A 25,849-nucleotide genomic window follows, 5' to 3' on the forward strand; every position below is an offset into this window, starting at 1 on the left:
AAGGGGAATCTTGGATGTTTGATGTCTTGTTTGAGCTTTTGGATGGTAAATAACTTACAGAGAGCCTTGGTGTCAGGTCTTCAGGAGCACATTGAGCAGAACCAGTCTCCCAAATCAGTTCTAGAGCTTACACTAGGGAAGACCTCCAACTGGAGAATCACCACCATTCAATTTCAGCAACGCTCTGTCTCCATCTATTGACCTTTGGTGGTAAAGGATTATACGTATACACATAATCAAATTTTTATTTTAGCGAATCCCAGCTATCATTCTCTCCCCCCACAATTCTTTTACTGACTTTAGGAAATACAGTCGAAAAGTTTGTTTAAAATGCTGATAAACCAACAAATGAATATAAATCGTATTAAAAGCAAAGAAGCACCGATTCATGTGGAAGACAAAATGCATAAAAATGTTTTATTATGAATAATTTTCACCTTTTAGAAAGGAGAGACGTGGAGAAAAGAAAAAGGACAAAAATAGTGGGCCCAAACAAAACACAGCAACAATACCGGAGCTCCATTAAATACACAGCATTTCCAAATTGTATACATCATAGTTTTGTTCCTATTATTGCACCCAAGTCCTCCTTATATTTTGGATGACAGGAAAAAAAAAAAAAAAAAAAAAAGGTATGTCGCCATAGACTAAGCCAAAAGCAGAATGCCCACCCCCATGAATTCCCCACTCAAACAAAGGTTGACAGATAAATGCAGCCAGGACCATTTCAGGAATGTAACCAAAAAGTTAATTATTTCAAACAAGGTTTAGCTAATAAAATCTCTTTTGGTTCATTCATCAAGTTGTGATGCATTGAGCCCGACTACACAGACAAGTGTTAAAAGGCAACAGCCTATGGAATGTTGAGCTTACACGTGTTCTGGTTCCATAAAGCTCGAGAAAGACCTTCTGTGGCACTTTCTAAAGTATCGCTCTCCTGCTCTGTGCTTTTCCCTGCCATGGTGAATGCTTGTAATTAAGGGCTTTTGCAGACAAACCATCATTTAGATAAAGAAAGAAAAAAAAGAGAAAAGAGTGAGTTCTAAAGTAGTCCGTGCCATTAGAGATGTGGATGTACAGCTTAGAATTTAACAGTCCACTGCTTCACGCAGGCATCGTGGGAGGTGGTGACCAGGGTGTGCTCGTCGATCCAGGCCAGACTGGACACATGGTGCAGCCTGTGGGCATCTGAGGACAGAGTTAAAACAGATCAGTCACAAGAAAATGTGTTATGGGAAGAAGAAGAAGAAGAAAAGGAAGCTAAGCTTTAAACATAAAGCTCATTCTCCATCCACAGTTCTGGCCAAGGCCCAGATTCGCAATTGAGGGAAATTTTACTGTATTTTTATGTTCTCCAACCTACATACATTTCGGGCTTTTTCTTGTTTGTGGACATTCTGAAGGGCGTAATGTAGCTGTGAAACTTTGATTTGATCAAAAGCTTAGTGGGTTGTATAGCAGCATGGGTAATAATACCATTAATGAAAATGTAACACACACACACACACACACACACACACACACACACACACACACACACACACACACACACACACACACACACACACACACACACACACACACACACACACACACACACACACACACACACACACACACGGGATATTTCTTTATTGATTTATGAATTAAGCGTCATCAAAGTAAAACATGAAGAAATTTTTGAATTGAATTAGTTCAGTTTTTGTTTTCAGAAAAGTCAATTTGATATAGATTTTTTTCCATTTTTACCCCACCACCAATAGTACAATGTGCTGGCCCACAGCTGCTTATAAAATAAATAAAAAAATCAATAAAAATAAAAATTGCCCCCTTATTTGTCGATTTCGGATTGTGTGGAGATTAGAATCTACTTCCCTCCTATTGCCATAATGATATTTTTTGGATCAAGGAACTAATTGACAGCCCGTGTGACAGAAAGTCCAGTAACATACATTTCTTGGTGCCTGTGTATGAAGTGAATGTACCTGACAATTTCATCCTTTTGTCCTCATCAGACACTGTCCAGATGTAAACCATCATGTCCATCCCGGCAGTGGCAAAGTGATCATTATCAGGAGACCAGGCCACAGTGACTATTTTTGCATGGTGGCCATAGAAATTGCTTTTAACCTAGAGTAGAAAAAAAATAAAAACAATTTGAAAAGGTATTGGCGGTTCCAATCATACATTTCACAGGCATTGTGCGCGTCATGAAAATCCAGAGAAGCGGAAGGAAAAAGGGTTTACCGAGTAGCCGTCTGCCACAGAAAACAGTCGGACAAGTTTGCTGGCGTCGGTGATGGCGAGATAAGCGCCGTCGTTGGAGTAGGCCATGTCTGTGATCGGCCCGCCGCCCTCCAAGATCTGGTCCTCTGCTTTAAGAGTGTTGCCCTGAACGGAGTACAGGCGGGTCTGTCCATCCTGAGGAGGAGAAGCAGCTTAGAACCACCTGAATCCAACGTCGAATAGATAAAATAGGGAAGTGGGAAATGTCCACTGTAGGGCTTTGAGATGGCCACCTTAAGCTCTGTGGTATTAGCAAATTGTGGACGAGGTAAGGTGCCAAGATGGCTGCAGGGGAAGCATTTCCTAATGTCCACTTACTGCTCCTCCGACTGCTGCGGTGGTGCCCCCGGGGTGCAAGGCCCCAGCCTCAGCCTCATAGACCAGTTTGTCCAGTGTGAATACCTTCTTGTTGTCCTTCAGCAAGACGAGCTGGTTAGAGAGAAAGAGGTGTCTATTTATAAATACACAGATCTACGAGACTCAAACGGGTGGTCTCAAAACCCCCCCCTGGTTAGCAACCTGCCGAGCTGCCGAAACCTTACTTGTCCAATGCACACAGCCAGCGCCAACCCCCCCTGTGCTACTGACACACATTTAGGCTGGGCGTCCATCTTCACCACATCAGAGGCACTGTTGAGAGAAACAATATATTTATATACTCTATATAAATATAACATCGAAGATCAGAGATGACTGCAAATTAACACGCCTCTCAGTACACCCACCTGTATTCCTTGCTGTTGATGTTTGTGAAGCGCACGGTGTCGTCCATGCTGCAGCTCACCAGCTGGCCAGCGCCATCGATCACCAGCTTGTTCACCTGGTTGCTGTGGCCCTTCCCCACAAATTCGTCGTTCTCCCCGGTTTCGGCATTCCAAAAATATGCAGGAGAGGCTAAAGAACTTTTTTTTTTTTTTTTGCCCCTGACAAACATTGAGTGCTCGTGCAACTGAAGGACAATTGGTTCATTAGCATGTGTTCAATGCCAGAAACTGTAAATGTCGTCGTTATAATGTAGCTTAAAACTCCATAAATATTGATGGAAGTCGTTTTATTAAAGCACCACTCGCTTGCCAGCGTCCGATCCGGGCAATTAAACACTGCATTACTGAAGCAGAGAAAGGATATTGATATGTCCGTCATGACTCCCAGAGTAGATGTCTGTCCGCCCTTCATTCTTATGAACAGTAAGAGACTGGATGGATTTACTGTGACCCTGTCGGACAAAAGAAAAGCATACTTTTGTTATGACGGATATTCACGTAGTCATTTAGACAGGAAGCTAAAGTTAAAGCTAAAGTTAACAATGTGATCTGTAAATATTGTAGTATCATAATTTCATAGATATTCCATTCTAAAAAGAAAAGTGTCAGCCATTTCCTGTTGGAAATATACTGTACAAGTTGTGTTCTTTCCCCTCTTTACAAGATTATAGGGTGTGCTTGTTAAACATCTCCCGGGAGCCAATTATAGTGAACACGTCTTTGTATGAATGATTTGTTTGCACTCATGACACGCATACAAAGTGGATATGAAATGACTTGATGAAATGAGGGGCAAGACTGAATAAAACTTTTTTTTTTTGCGATCTCAGCACATACATTTTTGTCAATAGAAAAAGAAAATAAACTCATAAACTAGCAATTTTCATGAAAAAACAAAAAAGGTATCATATGGCTCGCTACTCATGAATGCACCCCCCACCCCACCAAAAAAAATAAAGTTTCCCTTGCTCTTGCTGGAGGCTAACCTTGATGACGCGCAGAGGCCGGTCCGGGTTGTTCTTATCCAGGTAGTTGATGTATCCTGACAGCGAGATGCTGAGGAGGTGGTCCTTCTGCCACAGGCAGCCCAGCTGCTGGTCCATGACGTCAGCGCCCATGTTGAAGGTGGTGACAACTGTGTCGGTGCCAACGTCCCACAGCTTCACTGTCTTGTCCCCTGAGGCAGACATCAGCTGGGAGCTGTCCGGGCTCCAGCAGACCTGGAGGGGAAGTTCAAGGCAAGTCAGCGATGCACAAACAAGCTCCTGCCCCAAGCTAGACGGGACTCTGGGGAAAGGGTGTGATCCTCAGCCCAAATTTAATATTTGCTGTCCTGTTAGAGATAGCGCTACAGGAAAGGAACATGAAAGTTAGGAGGCACGGACAGAGAAACTACGACAAACTGGACCTTTACAAAATAGTTACTTTACGGTCCATCGTCAGGTGTTCTCACATGCTGGAGAATAAAAAGGTTGAGGTGAGGCCTTTGGGCTTTCAATAGACAGTTCTGGCCGTCAGTAGTAATTTCCACGCAGAACTTGTCACACTCCCACACTTACCGCATAGATTCCTCCGTTGTGGGCCTTCTCTCCACCAAGTGAGCCGATTTTCTCTCCAGTCTTGCCGTCGTACAAGATGATCTGTACAAATGATATTTGTTGATATATCCAGAATACTTAATTTGAGAATTTTGTAACAGCACAAAAATAAATCCGAAGCCCAAGCTAAAGTCCCTATTACTTCTAAATGAAGGGAAAATAAAACACCAATGTTCCACTATTAAAAGGATTACACCATGACTATAGAAATGATCCTAGATCCTCACCTGACCATCAGCTCCAGCTGAAACTAACCGGCTTCCATTAGGAGAGAAACGTACACAGTTGACAAAGCGACTGTGTTCCTGTAGTGGTAAATATGGAAACAAAAAGAAAGTTAAATAAAATACAATACCCAAAACATGAAGAAAGACCATGTAAAATGACCACACTGCAGAGAATTCCAAAACTATCCGAGGAATGTAGGAGGGAATTGCATTTGTCTGGTAGAAGAAAATTAAAAGCCAGTTCCATGTTTGATATTCAACAATCTATTGTTAAAAAAGGTTGTCAATTTTTAGAGCCAACATACCTTGAGAAAAGGGCTAAAGGCCTACTGCTCAGACAAGCCTTGAATGTCATTAATGAAATTAGTAAAATTACTGCAATAGTACAGTGCAAATACAAATTTCTTAATATTGTAAAGAAATTGGCCAAAAATATTGACGATTCCAATCACATATTTCCGACATAAATAAACCAACAGATGAAAACTGATCATTTGAGAAGCTAATTTTAGCCAAATTGATCTTTCTGCTATTTCACCAGTAATGTCGTGAAAGGAATAATTCACCATAGATTCATTTTAGGCTTGCTTCCTCACACATTCTGTTCTCAGAGCAAGGCAGACATGAGAACAGCAGCATCAGTGAATACAAACTGATTGAATTAGCCCTGAAAATATGAGTTGTATACGAAAACTACAATATACTGTAATCAGGGTTCATTCTGGCATTCAAAAAATAAATTAAAGGACTTCCAAGTACTTTTCTTTAAGCACAATTTTTCCAATTTCAAGGACTTATAATATATTTAAGGTGTGGTCTTCATTCAAATATAATCTTAGACACACACACACACACACACACACACACACACACACACACACACACACACACACACACACACACACACACACACACACACACACACACTTCAATAACAAAACCAGGCCTAATATCACAGGTTTTCAATGATCATGGTTTTTCTTTTCCAAGGACTTTTCAAGCACTTCAGCACGACTATTTGCAGGGTAATCAAGTAATTAAATTTCTGAGGATGAAATGCAAGCACTTCAAGCACCTCAAGGATCTGGTAAGAAGTCCATCGTATATCTGTGTGATAGACTCCATATCAACTTGTCATCAGCCACTCCTATGCTTTGAAATGTTTCTTGAAAAAATTAAAAAATAAATAGGACAACAAATCCAATTCAGATTTGATTGAAATTGACAAGGTGGTATTCAGAAACAACTTTGATTCTCCCCCTCTTGGAGTAGTGATCAGTTGTTATAGATCCAAACATGATAAATAGTTATCCAAAGAGGGGGGTTGGTGGTGGCTCTCCATAACCAAAACTATGCTCTTGTCATTCTACAGGTCGTCCACAGGACAGAGTTATTGCAGCAGTTCTTGATGATTTAAGAATTAATAAAGAGTTGCATTGCAGGTTGAGAACTTGAACTCCACTTGCAGACTAACTCTGTCCTGGATGCAAATGGAATACAAATACTCTGTGTTGTATGCCCAGCATGCTGACAGCAAAGGTTAAAAAAAATAAAATAAATTAAAAAGAAACAACTTTGAATGGTGACAACGACATATTGAGAGAAAAATGTGAATCTGACAGCGAAGGTAAACTTACGGTAGATGTGGACTTAAACTTGAACGGTGGCCCTTCGGAGAAACCAACAACTTTGTCGTCGCCGCCGCTGGCTAGGCGGTATGGCCGTGTCTGTTTTATGTCCACACTGTTGATGATTTTAAAGTGGCCAGCCACCTCTCCGACGGATGAACCAGTGTCCCATAGGAACACGGCCCCAAACCTAAAAGGGGAACACATTCAGTTAATCTGGTGAAATGTGCGGTAGGGCTGTGTGTTGGAAGGAACCTGGTGACACAACTGGGAGCACAATGAAATATATCATGATCCATTGCAATGTTATTAATACAGCAATTTAAATGACCTTGCGTTTATGTGATCCATATAAAGATTAAAATACATCTAGTAAACACTGTAATATAACCCGGTGTTATTGAACACAAGACAATAAACCACAACTTTCCAAATTGCAACACAAATTTATGTATTTATATATAGACGTCAGATGACAATCAGTTGATAAAAATGCGAAGTTGGGAAACAGGCCAAATGCATTAGAGCAGTTTCCCCACCCATTGTCAAACCTTCTGTCTGAGTGACGCAACAAAGTGCACCACAAAGAATGATCCAGTGCCGAGCAACAGACTCAGATCTCATGCCCTCACATCCATTTACCTGCACAACAATTAGGGCTGGGCCAGGCATGAGATTTTTGCTGCCGATTGATAGTCACCAATCCATCTGCATTATTGTCTTGTCTTGGGGGGTGGGGTCAACCGTGCCCCCAAGTCTGCCACAAGAATGAACAATACTTATTTCTTTAAACAGAAATAAATATCTAACATTTCCTAAAGTTTTGGAATAAATTAAATTAATGTTTACTTTTACACTGCAATCTTAAAACTGCTATATTTAGGGGTCCAGCCTGCAGTTAGTGTTATTGCTCTGCGTTTTTGTTGTTTCGTTTTTTTTAATCTCTGCATTTTTTGAATTTTCAGAAAGTCATCCCAAGTTATATAAATCCAAGCTTCGTCTTCTGAACCCATTCACATCCAGCGACTTACACCAGCCAATTGGACTGCATAGCGTTAACAGACAGACAACCCGAGCAGAGCTTGAGACTAACAGCGTTGCGTCATCCCGGGGATGATCGAACATGTGTTTGGGACAAACAGAGATCTTCCCCCGGATGTCTCAGGGAGGAAGGGGATTTTTGTATGTATGTATGTATGTATGTATGTATGTATGTATGTATGTATGTCTGCTTTCACACATGCACTGTAAACCTGACATTATTCTGACTTTATCTGGATGAGCCGTATGTGTGAACGCAAATGTCCAAATCATATTACCTGGACTTTACCCAGCCAGCACCCTATTACAAAGTCTGGGTAATGTCTGATTGAGCCCATGTGTGAACGGAGCAGGTCATTGTCTGGATCATTCACAGTGAGTGAGTGGGCGGGCGTGTCGATGACGTCTATCATGTGCCAGTTATTTACCTTCGTACAGCTCTACGTGCACGGCTTGGGCAGATTTACGTTTGTTGTTGTATTTTTTTTTTTTTAAGAGTCGGCAACCGACTTCATTGATCGCTACTGATATTGATGACTATTCATTTATTTATTTTTAATCCGCCAGGAAAAATCACAGCATTGAAACGGTGCAGTTTAGCACGTTCTGAAACTGGAGCGGGGATAGGGCGAGAGGGGGAATGGGAGAGAGGGAAAGAGGGAGCAGAGCCCTTTCCGACCTCTTGCCATCTCCGCTCAGCGCTGTTTAGAAACTACTCCGGATCTCACGTCCCCTTTCTACAGTCCTGTAGAGAAACTTTAAAAGGGGCAGGTGTTCAAAAAAAATAAAAAATAAAAAAGGCACATGGACCCCAGGTCCGGTTCTTGGCATTTTGCCGCTCTGGTCAAACGGAGCAGCATAGCAGAGTGCAGATCACTGGGAGGAGACGCCCCATCGGGCGCCCGTGATCTGCACATCACAGCCTCCCCCGTGTGCCGCTCTATATGCAGATCTTGTAATAATAATAATAATAATGATAATAATATCGCAAAATATATTATAATCTAATAGAGAAAGATTTTGACTTCTTTCCTGAGTTTGTTATTTGTATGAAAAATGAAAAACCTAAACCTAACTCAGAGACCTGGAGACAAGTTTTTTGTTTCTCCTCCAGACAGGGGTGTGCGCCGGCTCCCATGCCTGTCTTTTTATTTTAGATCTATTTATTTTCCTTTGTTTCCTACTTGTATGAAACAACATTTCTAAGACAGGTGAGTTAAGGGACTGTCCTGTTCCATTCAAATAAAACCTGTGCACGTCTCCCTGTTGCTATGGGACTAAATTGAGTAAAAGTTGGATGATTTTGTGTAAATACTTTACTTGTAAATAATAAATCCTGCACTTCTGGAATGGGGAGACCGCATTTGCAACGTTAAATTATGTTGTATGCGCGCGCAAGCCTCCGGTCAGGTGGTGGAGCACAATGAGATTGTGGAGGCGGGCGTATCGTGACATCATTCAATTCGTTATACAGGTACTCCTCACTTATCGACCGAGTTCCTCTCCTAGGACCAGGTTGTTAAGCGTATTGGTCGATAAGCGAGGACCCGTGTTATTTCATGGTAAGGGACGTGCCATTGTGAACGCTAGTGTAGTGAATACTGACAGACTGCGCGAACGAGACGGACTGAGAATGTTGATGAGACGAGATGCTTCACGCTGAGATGCCGCGGTATTGTACGCAGCGCACAATACCGACTGGTCAGAAAACTGGTCATAAGTCTGAACAGTCGTTAAACAGGTCGATTGTAAAGTGAGGAATACCTATATATGCGCAGTTTGTTGCTCTGGGCGCGCATTCGCATCGTGCCATGGGCGTGGAGTAGACTCCACCGGTCTGTAGTGGTTGCAAACTGTGCGGCCACTAATAGCACTATGAATTGCGCATCAAGGGGGGGGACCCATTACGTGGAGACGTGTAACGTGTTGGGGGGCGGGGAACCGTTCGTTTTACTTTGTATTTTTACGTTTATACCATGTATTTTTAGGTTTATATGGCTGGTCAATGGCTGATCATCTGGTTTCCACTGGCAATTTTATTAGGGCTGGGTGATAAAACTATCTTGACAATTTTCATGATAAAATCTTCCACGACAACAATTATAAACTTATGAGATTTATTTTCGACACAATTTGAGTCTGTTTTCCTCTACCTACAAAGACACAACACAAACTGCGAATCATACAGCAGGAGTGCCGGGTTTGGGCTTCCTCCGATATCTGTCGCTCTCGATATCTGGCGGGATGAGGCCCCCCTGCAGCAGGTCTCCCTCAAACACCAACTTGAACTCGAAGTTGCCCTCCTCCCAACTTCAACCGGGCGTGGCACCCATCCCCGCAAAAGGAGAGTGCCTAAAGAATCCGTGATTTCCAGTGACATCTGGTCTGACATGGTCAGAGAGTCCTTTGGTGTGCTCCAAACATTCCAGCATATAATCACAGAGCGCAGATTCAGGAACTTTTGGACTGTTCTCAGGCAACAATGATTATATTATATATTTAAATGTAAATATATATATATTTTTTTATTATTTATTTCTCTTCTTTACATCGTTTTTATTGTATTTATTCAGTATTTCACTTAAGCCATGAGAATAGACTTAAAACTGTAAATTAAGCATTATTATTCAATATATATATTGTGATAATTATCAACATCGATCAATATAAAAAGAAACGTGATAACATTTTTGGCCATATCTTCCAGCCATAAATTATATTAATTATTCATATTTAATTATATTATTACCGTATATAAGAAATAACCTGGAGCCACAACTTGTCATCGGCCCAACCGTACCAGGCAAGATCACCACATCCACGCTACACAAGCACCACAGCAGCCTCCATGTAATTAATAAATAGGAAAAAAAATACTTTTATATTCATCCACGATTTTTATTTAAGCCATTTAACTTAATTTAAGTACGATATTCCAGAGAACATGGTATCTACCACTGCAGGACAAAAAGCCGACAGTTGCAGCAGACATGCGCAGTAGAGTAGGCTCATCACTTTCTCTACGTAACTTGCAGTTTGCCATCGACCGTAATCCGTGTGAATGCAACACACACACTTCAGAGACAGCGTGATCGTTGCGGGGAGAAGTATTTTCAGCTTTGTTTTAGAACGATTGTGGTGTTTAAGCATAAATGAAATTATTTATAGTAAAGGTAGATTATTTTATACACTTTGGAAAAACATCAACAACTGGTGATTGACATTTTTTTTGCATGTGTGACGATGACCATTGATCACCGGATTAAGAAATAAGCCGCCCAGCAATAACGACAATGCCTGAAAACAAGGATTTAGTTTCATCCCTTTTCCAGTAACATAACTCTTAAGACTTACTTCTCTCGACCCTCCCCCACCGCAGCGATTCTCTTGCTATCCTCGGTCCAGGCGATGTCCTTGATCTTGCCTCCGAAAGGCTGGTACTCGTACTTCATCAGGTGCTCCTTCTGCGTGGTGTCCCAGATACGGAGCTTCCCTGATACATCTGAAGGGGATTTGACAGCGACAGTCAATTACTGCCTCAGAAAATTTGCACATTCGTTGACAGCGACTGCATGTTGTGCACAGGTTGGATGCTTACCTCCAGAAGCGATGTAGAAGCCACTAGGAGAATACTTGGCAACAGTGACTGAATGTGCGTGCTCTGTGTAGATGTCTGCTATGGCTGGGTTCTGTACAAGATATGAGTCACATCAGCGGGTCTCTGTCAGGTTTAAAATCAATAGATTCGGTCCGAACTAACTCAGAAATTTCTCAGCAAACGCATGTAGTTGAATAAAAAAATGATTACGTCGATGTTCCGGATGATCACACTCTTGCCGTTGGTATAAAGGAAATTGTTCCCTTTGGGGTCCCCACCGAGCACCTTGGCCGCTCCCCTCTCCATTTGCGGAAGACTGGCGAATGTGCACTCTTAGAGATGGAGGTGAATAGAAGGAGAACAGAATGGCCATTAGTAATTGCAAGAACTCAAAACAGTGATGATCAGAAGCTAAAGTTACAGGCGTGTATTATTGTAACAGCAAACCTTAGGCAAACGCATCACATGAAAAGAATCAAATCACAAACCCATGGCTACAAATGTATACCTTATTATACCTGTCACAATTTTAATCATGCGAACAATGTTTTTGTGAAATTGGTAGATTCCACAACTATGTGTTTCCATCCTAAAGTCAAGGGAATTTTGAACCAGTGTTAGACTCGTTGCAATAAATAAAATGTGAATTGGGTATGTTTCCATAAAATGAGTTCAGGAAAAATATCTCCTTCATTTTTGAGATTCAGTCGCCCTCCTCCGACACCATTAAATACTCTTGAAATTATGAGTACAGGTATTATTACAGATTTATTTATTTATTTATTTTATTTAATTCAGCGTAATGACATCGACAATGTCTAATCCTTCTTTACGGTTAAATGCTAGAAGGTTTACGCATAACACTTACACATATACTTATATGGGTGAAAGGACGAGAGGAAATAATCGTTGCTGCAAAATAATAATAATGAAAGTAATAATAATAATAATTATAACAATAATAATGTTGAATAATAATTAAATAAATCACCGCCAGACAGCTTCCGTATAACACCATAATAATAACGCTCTCTATCTATCTGTAACGCCAGACAAGGGCTCAGCAAAACAACCAACCAACTCAATATAAGATTGATTTAAGATGCATCTATACCTCACATCCATCTTAACTGAAGATCTTTCACTGTCGCAGGAAATTCTATGAAATGTCAAAAGCCGCTATGGGCGAGGCTAGCTAGCTGCAAGGCTAGCCGGCACCAGAGCTCACGACTTCCCCGAACACACTCAGGAATCAAGTGCTCGGCCGAGCTCAACACCCCTCCGACGGTAATACCACCCGTCACGCCCAACACTCACTCGGTTCCATTTTGGCTGCTGCTGCTGATCCTTCGCGTCCGACGGGATGAAACGGGTGAGACGCTCCGGCTTCGGACCGTACACTCCCTGTCACGCAGACCCGGAAGTGAGTGCGGGAGTTACGCGGGACTCGCGAACGACTCTTTCGTCGCGAACGAATCCTTTTTTAGATGACTCGGGAGTCGGAAGTTAATCCGGCCAAAAAATAAATAAAAAATAAAAATAAAACAATAAAAAGGTGGGGCGAGCGAGTCTTCACTTCAAATTGAAGTCATTACCGAGGACGATATTTCATGTGGAAAAAGACCAATGCGTTGGGCATAATTCGTATTGAATGTGACTGATTTACACTTCCACCAAAATCTTTTCTTTTTTGGGGTGATTCACACTCGGGCATTTCCCTGCGAAAATAAATCATTCGGAGAGATTTGTGCTGGAACGTCCCGTCGTCGTCTATTACCGAGAATTGTCGTTTTTCCCTTTTGAGAATTAAAATTCACAATCCGGGGGCAACCGACTCTTCTGCCTCGCGTCCATCGTTCACCGGAGGTCCTCCCTCGCCCACCCGAACTTTACACCGACGATGTGAAGGAAGAGTCACGGATGGGGCGGGGGGGGGGGTCGAACGACTCTGTACTGACTCGTCACCGAGTCGTGACGGAACGAGTCTGAAAAAGGCGTCGAGCCGCTCAGCACTAGAGCGCAGCGCCTGGTGAAGCTGCTTTGCCCATATATAGTAAAGTCAGCTCCTCTCCGGCTGCTCTGCCGCTGGCGCCGCCGCTGCAGCGCTCCAGGGGTTAAACGCGGGCACGGGTGGGCACGGTCCGTCGCCGGCACGCCGGTGCCAGCCCGCCGGAGGTGCGCCCGGTCCTCGACACGACGATCGAGAATCACGGGTGGCAAAGATATGGCCTGCGAGCTGCATCTTGGCCCACCGAGGGGTCCAGTCCGGCCCGCTGGGTGATTTGGTGGAAAAACAAACAAACAAACAAACAAACAAACGCAGCGAAGCCAGATGAATAAACAGTAGATCGATACCTTCATTGAAATATTCACGCTCAGCTATTATCATGTAAACCGGTGATTCTCAACCTGTTCGAACCGGGGGGGACCCTCATTTGATACACACCTGTGGCCACGGACCCTATTTGATAAGGTTTTGTCCACGGCACCCTGATCTGAGAAGGTCGCCCAAGCCTCCATAGCTGTCTCGACCATAGTAAGGGAGATATCAGTGAAACTATGACGCAAACATCTTTTTAATAACGCAGATGTTTAACTATTAATCATTCTGCCGCATAGGGCCACCCTGCAACCCCTGGATCCAGTCGAATCGATCACAGTGGAATTGATGTCTGTGAGATATTGGAGTCAATATTGTAATAATGTTGAAGTGATCTGGCCTGCACGGAGATGCATTTTGACCAATACGGCCCATGACCTAAAATGAGCAACCCTGTCATCAAGATCAAATCGGCAGCGTCGTCACTCTACCTGCCTAAGAATAGGAAGGAGATTGGGATGGGGAGTCCCCTGGGCTCCATACCACGAGTACACGCTCCTGTTTCTGAAAAGTTCAAGTTCAAGTTCAAGAGATTATTTGTCACGTACATAAACATATGGTCATACATATATGCAGTGAAATGTCATAGCACCTGGTGATCACGCACAATAAGCTCTATAAGCTCTAAAAATAGTGATCATTGGACTTTCCCATAGTCCTTTCCAAGAGTGTTCTCCATTTCACCCAAACGGAAATGAAACGTTTCAATCACTCTACCTCATGGAAAATGTATTTGGGGACATGATTATCTTGCTTGGAGAATCCCTGTTTTAAAAATGGGATTTGGCGGTTTATTTCAGTGCTGGAAGCCTAAAAAATACAATGATTTTGATGCTTTGAAAAGAACCAACCAGCAAATTGTCTCTCACCTTTCAGATCATTCAGACTCAGACTCTTTATAATTTCAGTTCTAATAATTCTTCCAGAAGTAATCCGAGGTGAACAATGTCTATGAAGGTGCATTTTAATCGGTTAATTTAATCAGTGTGCTAAACCTCCTCCTATATATATCAGTGTATATTGTCTATAGAATATAATTTTGTTTTATAGGTCACAGGAATTCATTTTGAGTTTTTTATGACATGATACATACAACCCCAACTACACTGCAGATATTTGCATAAATTAATTTGGTATTTTTGCAAGGGAAACATACTGGGCTGTGATGGACCTAAACCATCTCAATTGGAAAGTAATGTAAAATACTGAAGTAAAATGTTTTATTTCTGCAGAAAATGCATGGGATGTTTATGTAGTTGCTTTCCGTACAAGATCGATCACGAACACAACAAGAAAACATGCATACCAGGTTGAAGGAACATAATGAAAACAATCAACGATCTCGCAGAAACCATTGTGTGGCATCTGACAGGCGCCGTCGCGTAATGTCTTTGTGACATCACAAACGCCCCCTATAAGTACTGAGCTCAGAACTCTTCTCCTGAGCCCTGGTGGGGATAGGATGAAGACAAGCAGGGCTTCTACTCCTATGCCTAAAAGTAAGATATTTTATTATTACTCTGAGGATTTGGAGATACATGGAGATAGGAGTGATTTCCTGCTCAGGCGCCTGGTGGATGATGACCAGGGTCCACTGTTTTTGCGGTTGACTTTATCTGACTTAGCTGCCGTTATAATGAAAATATTCAACAACTTAAAATATCTAAATGTATTTAAAGTTAGATGAGATCATTTACTCAGATGGATCATTGTTCATAATGCCAAATGTTTATCTCAAACTGTCTGACTGTACGTCGCACGTATTTGCTCAACTCTGCTCCTTGTGGCTAAAAATGAACACCACCGCTTTGAAAACGATGACGCTGGAGTTTGCATTTTTGGGAGTCAAGAGTGTTGAAAGGACAGCAAAGAATAATTTGGGGAAAATATTTGTTTAAGTTTAAAGTATTTACTAAAACACGTGCTCTTGCAATACAGGCAATTCCATCTGAAATGCTATTAGTTAAGATAAGACTATTGTATGCCATGCGGCAGGGAAACGTCTATAAGTGATTCCCTATCCAACCTTCTCCATAAAGGCTATGAAGTGAACATTGACTTCGTTTTTAAGCTGTAAATGTATTGACTGTGCTAATTGTAACGTTAGAAGGAGTGTAAACTAAGCCTGCGGCGCGCTGTCCCAATTCATCGCACTAGATGCTGTCATAACCACACTATTGCAAGTGCCTCAACTGTCATTTCTCCAAGTGTGATGGATCCATTACTAAGTTGTTTTTTGGGATGATAGTGATTGATAATTATTGTCAAACATGTTCAAGCCTTATCTTAACGTGAGTGTGCATAGATTAGATGAGAAATAACTAATTGCCATTGCACAGAGTACAAGCTCTGAGGCAACGAAACGCATTTCTCTGCATTTCACCGTGCCAGTCACTGACGTATCTTGGAGCAGTGGGCTGTCGTATGGCAGCGCCCTTTTCGGACATCTTCTATAAACATTAACCTGTATTGAATTTATTCCAGTAAGTGTATCAGCGGGAGATCACACAATTAAAACAGCAATTAAAGGAGAACACTAACAAATAATACAGAGCGGCATTTACATAAATATAAAAATACACTTGAGTACACTGTGTATTGTGCACCCTTCGTTGGAGGCCATCACTGGCACAGCATATTTGATTTTTATATATTGAATATAATCAAATAAAAATATATATTATAATTGACGCCCCCCCCAACACCACAGACTGAGAGAAAGTACCCGCAGTGCTTATCGTCGCCTGTCGGGGGCAGCAGCGTCGGCCTGCCGGTCAACCATCCGTAGAGGAACAACGCGCCCGGGCACTAGGAAGATGGCGGCCGCTCTGAGAGGCAGTGTGGTAACATTGGTCAAGGTGAGGGCTTAAAAGTGTTGCTCACGCTGGAAGTACGTCTTTATCGCAGGTGTTTGCATTTGTGCTCGTTTATGGAAACGAGGCGGTGACACACATTGGAACGACGGGGACGGAGGGCGAGTTGGCTCGGAGCGGCTCCCCTCGCCGTGGTTCGGGAGACGCCGCGTTCTCCACATGTCAGGTCGGGAGGGTGACGCCTCCTGGCCCTGGCGTCCACCTCAACGGTAACACGGAACAGGGCCGCCCACCGGGAGGACGAACAAGAGAGCGGCAACAGAGTAGCTGCCAGTCAAGTTAGCCTAGCACGCTGAGCGATCCGCGGCCGATTCAGTTGAGGGAGAACAACCCGGAGGTTCGAGATAATGTGGGCGAGCTCTCGGTGCATCCATTGAAGCCAAACCACAGCTCGACTGTTCTGAGGGGACAAGGGGGTTTTCATAAGGACTCTTATGTTGTTGTCAATTTCCAAGCTGAACGTGATAAAGTGATACATGAGGTCGAATGCGTTTTGTTTATAGAGCACTTCAAAATGCTTTACTAAGAGCACGAATAAAATAAAAGACATAAACAATTTTGAATCCAGATCATACATACGTTAAAAAAAAAAAGATTCACGATTGGAAACAGGGGTTCGGGAATTAAATAAGGTATTTATAAATAGTAATCATACAACATATGCCTCCTTCTAAAAGGGAATAATCTGAAAATGTTGTGGTCGTTGGGTGTTTTGTACTCTTCTGGGCCTCGTTTTCCTGAGATGGCTGACAAAAATGAAATATTTTCTAATCTATAACTTTGCTTATTCTTATGGCTTACCAAAAGTACTCACTTTCAGTGTGAAACTTGTTTTGATGAACGCAGAGCTAAACTTCTGGCCAGAACTAATTACACGGTTTAGCTTTGCAATTTTGATATTGAAACACAACAGCTATTTCCCCTTATTGTTTATAAGGGAAGTTAGAAAAATGATCCCGGCACACCTGGCGAGCTCTCACGGCACAGAGGCTTAACAACACAGGATTACCAGACAACGCTCCTGAGCCTCTGGTGCCCTTGCGATTTCCCATGTCTTGTCACTTCCACGCACATACAGACTTTTCTGACCGTCTCATCCTTTCCTGTCCGCAGGGCCTGAGCGGACACCGGTGGCAGCAGCTGGCCCTGCGACCTCTGAGTGTTTCGGCTGCCCTCTGTGCCCCAGAAGCCCCCCCCGCCCGGGCTGATGCCACCTTCAAGGTCACAATGTTGCCAGGTGACGGAGTGGGACCCGAGCTGATGACGGCTGTCAAGGACGTGTTCAAGGTATTCCTCAACCAGGAGTGATTTGGATTTGCTTAAGTTTTCCTACAGAGGCAGGCAAAGGTGACAATTGCCCCAGTTAATGTCCACAAAAAAACATGCTTGCGATTGCTTACTGTTTTATTTTAAATCGATATATATTTCCATTGGTGTCTCACCTCTTGCTCACCTGGGCCTTGATTTAGGACATTATTTACAATATGCAATGTTTTTGACAGATAAGATTTACGTTTGTTTACGTTTTTCTTTTTCCATACACGCAAGAAGCTAATGAAATTAAATAAATGTAAATCTTTGTCTACGAGATTATATTATATATTGCTATATTATAATCACAAGATTTACATATATAGCGGCACGTGTGTGTGTGGGGGGGTGCCAAACCTTTTTTTTTTTTATCAGGAAAGTTTTTTTTCTTTTAGCATGAATGGGCATCGAGGTAGCCGATTGTCTGGGCATGATATATTTATGAGGAACGCGTCCTCGGCGCACCTGTGATGTGCGCACAGCAGAGCACAGACCAGATCTGCGCTCAGCCGTGGCGCTCCGTTTGCCCAGAGCGGCAAAATGCCTAGAACTGGAGATGGGGGTCAGACATGGGCCTTGCCATGTGCCTGTTTTTTTGAGCACCTGCCCCTTTTAACGTCTCTGCACCGGACTGTAGAGCGCAGAAGTGAGATCCGATCACCAGTGGTTACTTGACAGCTCTTGAGTGGAGTGGGCGAGAGCCTCTGCCCCTTCTCCCTCTCTCCCTCTCCACTCCATTTTAAAAACACTGTAAACTGCACTCAGTCGGCTCCAATGCTCGTATTTTTCCGAGCAGATCAAAATTATCTACATCAAACAGTAGAAAAAAAAAAACATATCATGATAAGATATCATGATATGGTTTTGGCCATATCGTCCAGCCCTACTTTAAATTACTGTGGCATTTTAGTTGACTTTTGTGGCATATTACTTCATTATTGCACTGTTACCATCTAAAAATGATCATCAAGCACTTTCTGTATGGATCGTTTTTTCCTGTTTACAAACAACAGGAAAGTGTTTGCAGGGGACAGAAAACAGTGGGCAACCTAGATGGTGCCTTTTTGACTTTTTTACGACTTTATGAAGTAAATTCTTATGGTCTTTCATTACACCCTAATTTAATAACCGTGCATTTAGCATGTTCCTGGAATGGTGAGAGTGGAGATGTTTGCCGCATGGGGGGCACTCATGCTTCCCATCAAAAGTTATCTGCAATACTGCTTTCTGTGTTTCTGCCCACACATCTGGTGTTAATGAGGGACTTGTCTGTACTGCACATGATTTTAAAATGTGGCTATTTTGAAAGTATTACATTTTCAATTTCATGCAATGCCATTTTTTCAATCCACTCCCTACTCACATAGAGTTTGTCACAGAACAAGTATAAACGTGGGATTTCCACTTCCTCGACTGTTTTCAGCCGAGAACGTGTGTGAGGCAGTGTGGAGTTGGGGTGTTGTGTTTTTCAGTTGGTTATAAGCATGGACATCGCTATTTTAAAAGAGGCACAATGTGCTGCATACATTATGCCTCTTTCAAAATAGTGATGGTTTATTTGTCGGCTTTTCTTTAAACTCCTATCACACTCCGTTCCTTTATTACGTTTCATCCCAAGGCGGGTGATGTTCCAGTGGAATTTGAGGAGTTTCACCTGAGCGAGGTACAGAACATGGCCAGCGAGGAGAAGCTTGAGCAAGTGCTGTCTTCTATGAAGATCAACAAGGTGGCCATGAAAGGTACTTTCTTCTGCTTCACATAGAGGCTTTTGTTGAGTCACTGCATGGAGATTGTTACCTCTCTAATCCCCTGTTTGTTTGGCTAACTTTTTTGTATTGCCAACCGATCCTTACCTAGAAACAGTAATCAATTACCAGTAAACATGTTACACCCACCCAGTGGAGGGGCGGGGTTGTAAAATGTACCTTGTACTTGAAAACTGACAAAATAAAATAATATTTATTTTTGTATCCCTTTCCCCCAGGGAAGATTCACACCCCCATGGAATACAAAGGAGAGCTTGCTTCATACGAGATGAGACTGAGGTAGAAGTGAAGCTATAGCTCTGTGTGTGCGCGCGGATGTATGCTGGCACGCCCCCCTCCGGAAATAATGCTTTCTCCCTTTCTTCCGCTAACTCTACCTTCTCCAGGCGCAAACTGGACCTGTTTGCCAACGTGGTGCATGTGAACAGCCTGCCGGGCTACAGCACTCGCCACAACAACCTGGACCTGGTCATCATCCGCGAGCAGACCGAGGGGGAGTACAGCTCCCTGGAACACGAGGTAGACGAGCGGGACCCCAAACGTCTGTTCTGGTTCACCCGCACTGGAGTCAGCGAAAATGGCCGTTTTGGTTCATGTGCATTCCCTCTCCTTGTCCCTCAGAGTGTGACTGGTGTGATCGAGTGTCTGAAGATTATCACCAGAGAGAAGTCAAGGCGCATTGCCAAGTTTGCCTTTGACTACGCCACCAAGAAGGGGAGAAATAAGGTCACCGCTGTTCACAAGGCCAATATCATGTGAGTGGAACATCAGCGTCCCATTTGCTCGCGGTCTTGACAGATATTTTGAGTTCAACACTTCTAACTATGATTGTAGATGTATTTTTGCATAACTGCAAGTCGAGGTTGAGCTTGTACCGCAGTTAAAGTATCGCATATCTCCTGTCATTTCAGGAAACTAGGTGATGGCCTCTTTCTGCAAAGCTGTGCTGAGGTGGCACAGCTCTATCCTAAAATCAAATATGAGAACATCATCATTGATAATTGCTGCATGCAGGTAATGATTCTTGAAATACTATTTTACTTCTTTAACTGTTTATAAAAGGGAAATGGTTTATTAAAGGGACAATACACTACAAAAATATGCAGCAGGTTTTAGCTTTCTTTCTTTGAACATTTTTTAACCCTTTTTTTCCCCTCTCTGTTGCAGCTGGTGCAGAACCCGTACCAGTTTGACGTGCTGGTGATGCCCAACCTGTACGGCAACATCATTGACAACCTGGCGGCGGGGCTGGTTGGAGGGGCGGGAGTGGTGCCAGGAGAGAGCTATAGCGCTGAGTACGCTGTGTTTGAGACGGTGAGTTTCTATTGGATTTACATTACAGCTATAATCAGCCGTATTTTCTTACACCTTGATTTTTCTCAGAATTCCTATTCCGCGGTAAATTAATCTGTAGCTCAAAGCCCAAAATTCTACAGGAAACAAGGGCTGTCAACATTGGCCAAAAGTCAGGGTCGAATATTCCTTCTGAAAATACACATGTGTTTAAATATATTGGAATATCTATTCCAGTTTTAAAATTTTACAATTTGACCAACTCTGGGCCTGTGTTATTGCGCGTTAGGCTAGGGAGATCGTGCAAAATTTAAAACGTCCAATAGCCCCCCCAGCCACCGCCCCCGCCTCCTCCCAGTCCGGGGAGCAGAGACCAAGACCGGGGGTGGGACGGCTCCTTTCTCGGGGATAATTACACGATTTGGTCCCTCTATTTTGCTCCTCTGCTCTTTATCCTTTGTTTTGAGATTTTAGAAAGCGGCCCCAAAAAATGGAAAAGGGGAAAACAAACCCCCAGCTAATTAAGTGATTTTTTTTATTTATTTTTTTACCTCTGCGCTCCCTCCCAGGGAGAGACCCTGTGCTCTGTCCCGGGCCGCAGTGTGGTGTGCGGCTGATAGAGTCCGAAACACCAGTAGAGTCTGGACGGAGCCTCTTCGAGGACACTGCGTCCCCCCCCCCCCCTTTTAAGCTTTTTTTAAATTTAGTGCACATAAAGCTGTCACTGTACCTGCTCAGCTTGCAAAAAAATAAATAAAATAGAACGTATGGAGCGGCGCACGGACAGAGTTCATTCACTTGCCCGCTCAAAGAGGATGTGGAGGTATGCTCGCAACATTTTTATTAAAAATAATACATTTCTGCTGAAAGACTGCATTTTTTCCCCCGAATGTTATTTCTTTTTATTTATTTATTTTATTTTATTTTATTTTTTTCAACAATTTGAATTGCATTTGAATATCAAACCATTGTTTGACAGCCCTACAGCAAACAGATCTGATTGATACATTAAATCCCGCAGGTTTTAAACAAATTACTAAGGGCCAAATTTGACAACAACTCACAACAACTCTTTAAAATTTAACCCAAAAGATGTTCCCAAATGAGTCAGCCTACGCTGGGTGCTAGTGTTCAATTGTCATAATAACAAAAATCTGGCAAACTCCCTGATCTCAAGCGTCTTCCCACTCACTGTAAAACTACAGCATTCCACTCAGAATGTCCTCAGCTCAACCTGCAAGAAGTGAGTTGGGTTTAAAATGTTCAACGTCGTGGATTTCTTGTTCTGTGGTGCTCTTGCAGGGGTTGTACCTGAACCGTTTTCTTCTTTCCTTGTTGTGTGTGTCAGGGTGCACGTCACCCCTTCGCCCAAGCTGTCGGCAGGAACATCGCAAACCCCACGGCCATGCTGCTCAGCGCGGCCAACATGCTGAGACACCTCAAGTGGGTCAAGTTTTTAGTCCTAGCAATTCAAAAGCACAACCTTTTTAAAATTTATTTATTATTATTATTTTTTTTTAACATACCGTATTACTTTCCAACCAAGTGAGTAAGTGTGCGCTTCGCTGACTGTAGATGCGCGTTCCAGACAGCGTTGGCTTTGTTTTAATTGTTGCCATGCTGTCTTCCAGCCTGGAATATCACTCGCACATGGTGTCAGACGCTGTGAAGAGAGTCATCAAGCAGGGCAAGGTGAGTGTGCGCCTTAGCCGCTGGATTCAGACTCTCACCTTAACTATAATCGAGCATAGTATGTAAGTCCAGACTCTTTAGTTGTGTTTGACCCATGTTAATTTTTGAGGAAAAAAAAAAGATTTCTATGAAAAATGATGCTCCAGGCCCTGTTCCCCTTTTAAGCACAAACCCTTTCAAAATGTAATAGTGATCATATCTGGAGCCACCACAGGTCACTTTAGAGTATCTTGCATGTAAGACTAGGCTTTTATTTTGCTGTAAATAAAACAAGGTTACTGTAAAACTGCATGGAGCTTTTTTCTATTCAATGTGCAATTGAGACAAGAGGAGCATGCATTAACATCTACTAATCCATTTTGTGACTCAGACTATGAAAGTTTGTGACCTCAAATATATTTTTTATTTTTGCATCTTTCTTCACAGCTCACATCGGTGATTTATCAGCAGTAACTTAATACACAAATCCGTTTTTCTATTAGGACTTTACACATCTAAGACTAACCCTAATGTTGGACAGCCTTTGATAACCTACTACAGATGGCTGTCTTGTGTTTTTGCTTTGAAATGCAGGAATACGCATTTGTGTTAGAACACAATTGTTTTGATACTAACATGCAACGAAAGCCGCGCTAACACGTAACCGACTAAACGCTGTTCCCTGGGAATGCAGTTGGGAGACGTCAATGCGATCTAAATTGCGATCTAAATTGCGATCCTAACATCCGGGTGAATTGGAATGGGAAGTAGGACACATTGGCCGCTGCTCAAGTGTGTGAATGTCAGAATGTATTCCCTGTGTGCTTTCCAGTAAATGTTTTTTGGTTTTTTTTAAGTGCCCTTCCTGCTCCTCTGTTAATCCCCCCTCCCTCTCGTTTTAACCCCGTCCTGTGTGTTTATGTGCATGTGGAAACACTGCTGTCCCAGGTGAAGACGCGAGACCTCGGCGGTTACGCCACCACGGGGGACTTTGTGAGCGCCATAGTCGATAACCTGCGTTTCCAACCTGTTGGCTAAGACGCCTCTGTCCCCGACACAAAACACACACACATACACTGGGACACGGTGTCCATCACAGCGGCCTTCACACATTGCATTGGACCTTAAATAGCACCCTAACCTGTCATAAAATGCTGCTTTTTTTCTTGTAATGCCACCTGTTGCATCCTTATGGTTATAGTTTTCAATGTGTTAATTAAAAAAAACTCCAGTAGTTGGAACACCGGATCTTATTTCAACCTCTTCGTCCTCTCGTCGCTCTTTATGAAGAATGTTGTACTTTACATGTACATGTTTTCAACATGTTTATTTATCTGATCTGTTTTACATTTTAGAAAGCTGGGCTACCTGTATTTTATTTTCGCTGTCTAGCTTTTTGTGTACATGTTACAACGTTGTTTGCAATTATTTATATCTTTTCGGTCGCTATCTCATTACAATCTTGGCTTTTGGTCGATGCATGTTTTTCCATCATGGGTCAAATACTATGTTCTTCCATTTATTAACTATCTGGGAATCTCAGCTAAGAATGTCTTTTCCACATAAGCTTGATTTATACAAAAACACATTTGACCATGGATATTGATTGGCATTATAATATCTGGGATGTAAACATTTTATGAAACAAACATTTTTTTCAAAATTTTCAATCTCCTACCATTAAAGCCTGTATATCTGCAGTTGTGTAATACTTTGCTGTGAAGTGGAAACCCCTTTTCTTTCTATATTCATAATGGTTATTTTTCAATGGCTGAGTATCTAACTTGTACACTTTGTTGGCCTATATATTCTATTGTAAATAGACAAAAAAGTAGCTCACAGAAAGCCAATGGCAATTTGGGGACTAACTGGGGAAAACAAAATGCTTAAATGGCTCCTTTCTTATTATAGACACATTTAATGGATGAACATATAAAGATCACTCATTACTCAAGATACATTTACTCATTGATGAATTGCTGAAGTAAAACCATTGTTGTATTGGCCAGTTTCAAAATGTACATCTCCCTTTTTTTCCTACTAATCTTATCAACGACGTTATAATTTTAAGTACCTCTTTATAGGGTCAACTTTTACCCCCCAGAAAATAATGAGAATTATATTCTTGCTCAACACATGACTTTTTTTTCTTTTACTTGACATTCTACAAAGTTTTTTCTGAACATTCACTACTGGTTTAAACTAGGAAGTGAATGTTCAGAACGTGTTGTTAAACATTCACTGCTGGTCTAAACTTGCTGCTTTCCAAATAGTTCCACTGTTGTGACATGACATTGACATCATTTCTCAATGTTGAGAATGCCATAGGGGTGTTGAACCTTCAACCTTGAAATATATTTATGATCAAACACTAAAACATGAGAATTTACCAATATGGAGGATTGTCTCCATGTTTATATTTATTCACATGGTTTTCACTGAAGAAAGAAATCTGCTTTGGGGTGTTCTGTAGATTTGGCAACATTTATCAAAATCATCCAAATTGCAGCCAAGTTATTCTAATTATAAGCGGTGAAAGGGACATGTTTCCGTGTGACACTTTCTTGACATGTAAGCATGTGTAGATACAACACATTTAGGTACGTAAACTATCAAATGTAACTTAACAGCCGTGATCCAGTGTTGTCTTTTTAGTATGCGAGGACAAGTGCTGCTGCAGCTGTGAGTGTGTTTAACACATGCGTCCTGTGTTTGGAACAGGTGCGCACTGGGGACCTCGGAGGCTACGCCAGCAGCGACGAGTTCACCCGTGCGGTCATTGGAAACCTGGCGGTCTAAAGTATCGTACCTTCCAACCTGTCGGATACAAACGTGCTCACACGCTATGTTTTTCACTCATCAAATGGAGACCGCTACATGTTCCTCACAAATATATGTAGTAGCGAAACTGCATACTTGTAACACAAAACGGTCAAAGGCAAAGCTATGAACTACATGTATATGCACACTGCATGAAAAGACCCCACTATTTGAAAACTGTTAGCACATTATTTCTCTGATGTAATTGTGGCTCATACCTGCCAGTAACATTCCATTACGTGAGGATACTGTCCATTGTGACCTTAAAGTTCAATGCTTAGTCAACAACCAGCATGTATGTAAAATGGGATATTTATTTTTATTTATTCATTTTAAACTTTTAATCACTTGGCTTGATTCAATTTGAGCAATAATAAACAATATGTCATATTTGAATGTGTTAAAGTATATTTTCTATGTATAAATGGAAGAAGTGTCATGGAAACTTGGGTGTTACCACGGCCTGATTATTATAACGATGATGGTGGTTCTCTGCAAGATGTAGAGCACAATTCTTGAGCGTCTAACCGACACACAATGTCCAGAATATGACCAGAGTACATTATACATGACTTAAAATATTCCTTACCACA

The 25,849-nt window shown here is 42.2% G+C and overlaps 2 protein-coding genes across 3 annotated transcripts; one reads left to right on the forward strand and one right to left on the reverse strand.

The window, feature by feature from the left end:
* Positions 1–403: 403 nt before the first annotated feature.
* On the reverse strand, positions 404–12,567 carry wdr1 (WD repeat domain 1). Its single transcript, XM_080000059.1, has 15 exons — positions 12,460–12,567; positions 11,353–11,474; positions 11,143–11,233; positions 10,899–11,046; positions 6,513–6,693; positions 4,876–4,953; positions 4,610–4,690; positions 4,037–4,270; positions 3,413–3,502; positions 3,012–3,166; positions 2,829–2,916; positions 2,605–2,715; positions 2,248–2,421; positions 1,986–2,130; positions 404–1,188 (listed from the first exon to the last, which is right to left on the reverse strand). The coding sequence occupies exons 1-15, from the start codon at positions 12,467–12,469 to the stop codon at positions 1,082–1,084; spliced, it is 1,815 nt and encodes a 604-aa protein (XP_079856185.1). The 5' UTR covers positions 12,470–12,567; the 3' UTR covers positions 404–1,081.
* A 3,724-nt stretch (positions 12,568–16,291) lies between these two features.
* idh3b (isocitrate dehydrogenase (NAD(+)) 3 non-catalytic subunit beta) lies at positions 16,292–25,646 on the forward strand. 2 transcript variants are annotated; one of them, XM_080000505.1, is made up of 11 exons: positions 16,292–16,380; positions 17,509–17,682; positions 19,325–19,445; positions 19,691–19,751; positions 19,859–19,991; positions 20,094–20,227; positions 20,384–20,486; positions 20,640–20,786; positions 22,114–22,208; positions 22,397–22,457; positions 25,158–25,646. In XM_080000505.1, the coding sequence occupies exons 1-11, from the start codon at positions 16,339–16,341 to the stop codon at positions 25,233–25,235; spliced, it is 1,149 nt and encodes a 382-aa protein (XP_079856631.1). In that variant the 5' UTR covers positions 16,292–16,338; the 3' UTR covers positions 25,236–25,646. The 2 variants fall into 2 exon arrangements, with proteins under 2 accessions (XP_079856631.1, XP_079856630.1); XM_080000504.1 differs by lacking the exon at positions 25,158–25,646 and adding an exon at positions 23,385–25,105.
* The last annotated feature ends 203 nt before the right edge of the window (positions 25,647–25,849 follow it).

This window comes from Zeus faber (assembly GCF_960531495.2).
Source record: "Zeus faber genome assembly, chromosome: 5".
NCBI classification, from domain to species: domain Eukaryota; kingdom Metazoa; phylum Chordata; class Actinopteri; order Zeiformes; family Zeidae; genus Zeus; species Zeus faber.

Excerpts from the sequence above, each read along its gene's own strand:
- wdr1 (XM_080000059.1), bottom strand. Across the intron at positions 3,503-4,036 it reads GGCCTCTGCGCGTCATCAAG|GGTCACAGTAAATCCATCCA; the intron begins GTTAGCCTCCAG and ends TTTGTCCGACAG. Across the intron at positions 2,716-2,828 it reads TGGCTGTGTGCATTGGACAA|CTCGTCTTGCTGAAGGACAA; the intron begins GTAAGGTTTCGG and ends CTCTCTAACCAG.
- idh3b (XM_080000504.1), top strand. The coding sequence starts at position 16,339 with ATGGCGGCCGCTCTGAGAGGCAGTGTGGTAACATTGGTCAAG. Across the intron at positions 22,209-22,396 it reads AACATGCTGAGACACCTCAA|CCTGGAATATCACTCGCACA; the intron begins GTGGGTCAAGTT and ends GCTGTCTTCCAG. Across the intron at positions 22,458-23,384 it reads GAGTCATCAAGCAGGGCAAG|GTGAAGACGCGAGACCTCGG; the intron begins GTGAGTGTGCGC and ends CTGCTGTCCCAG.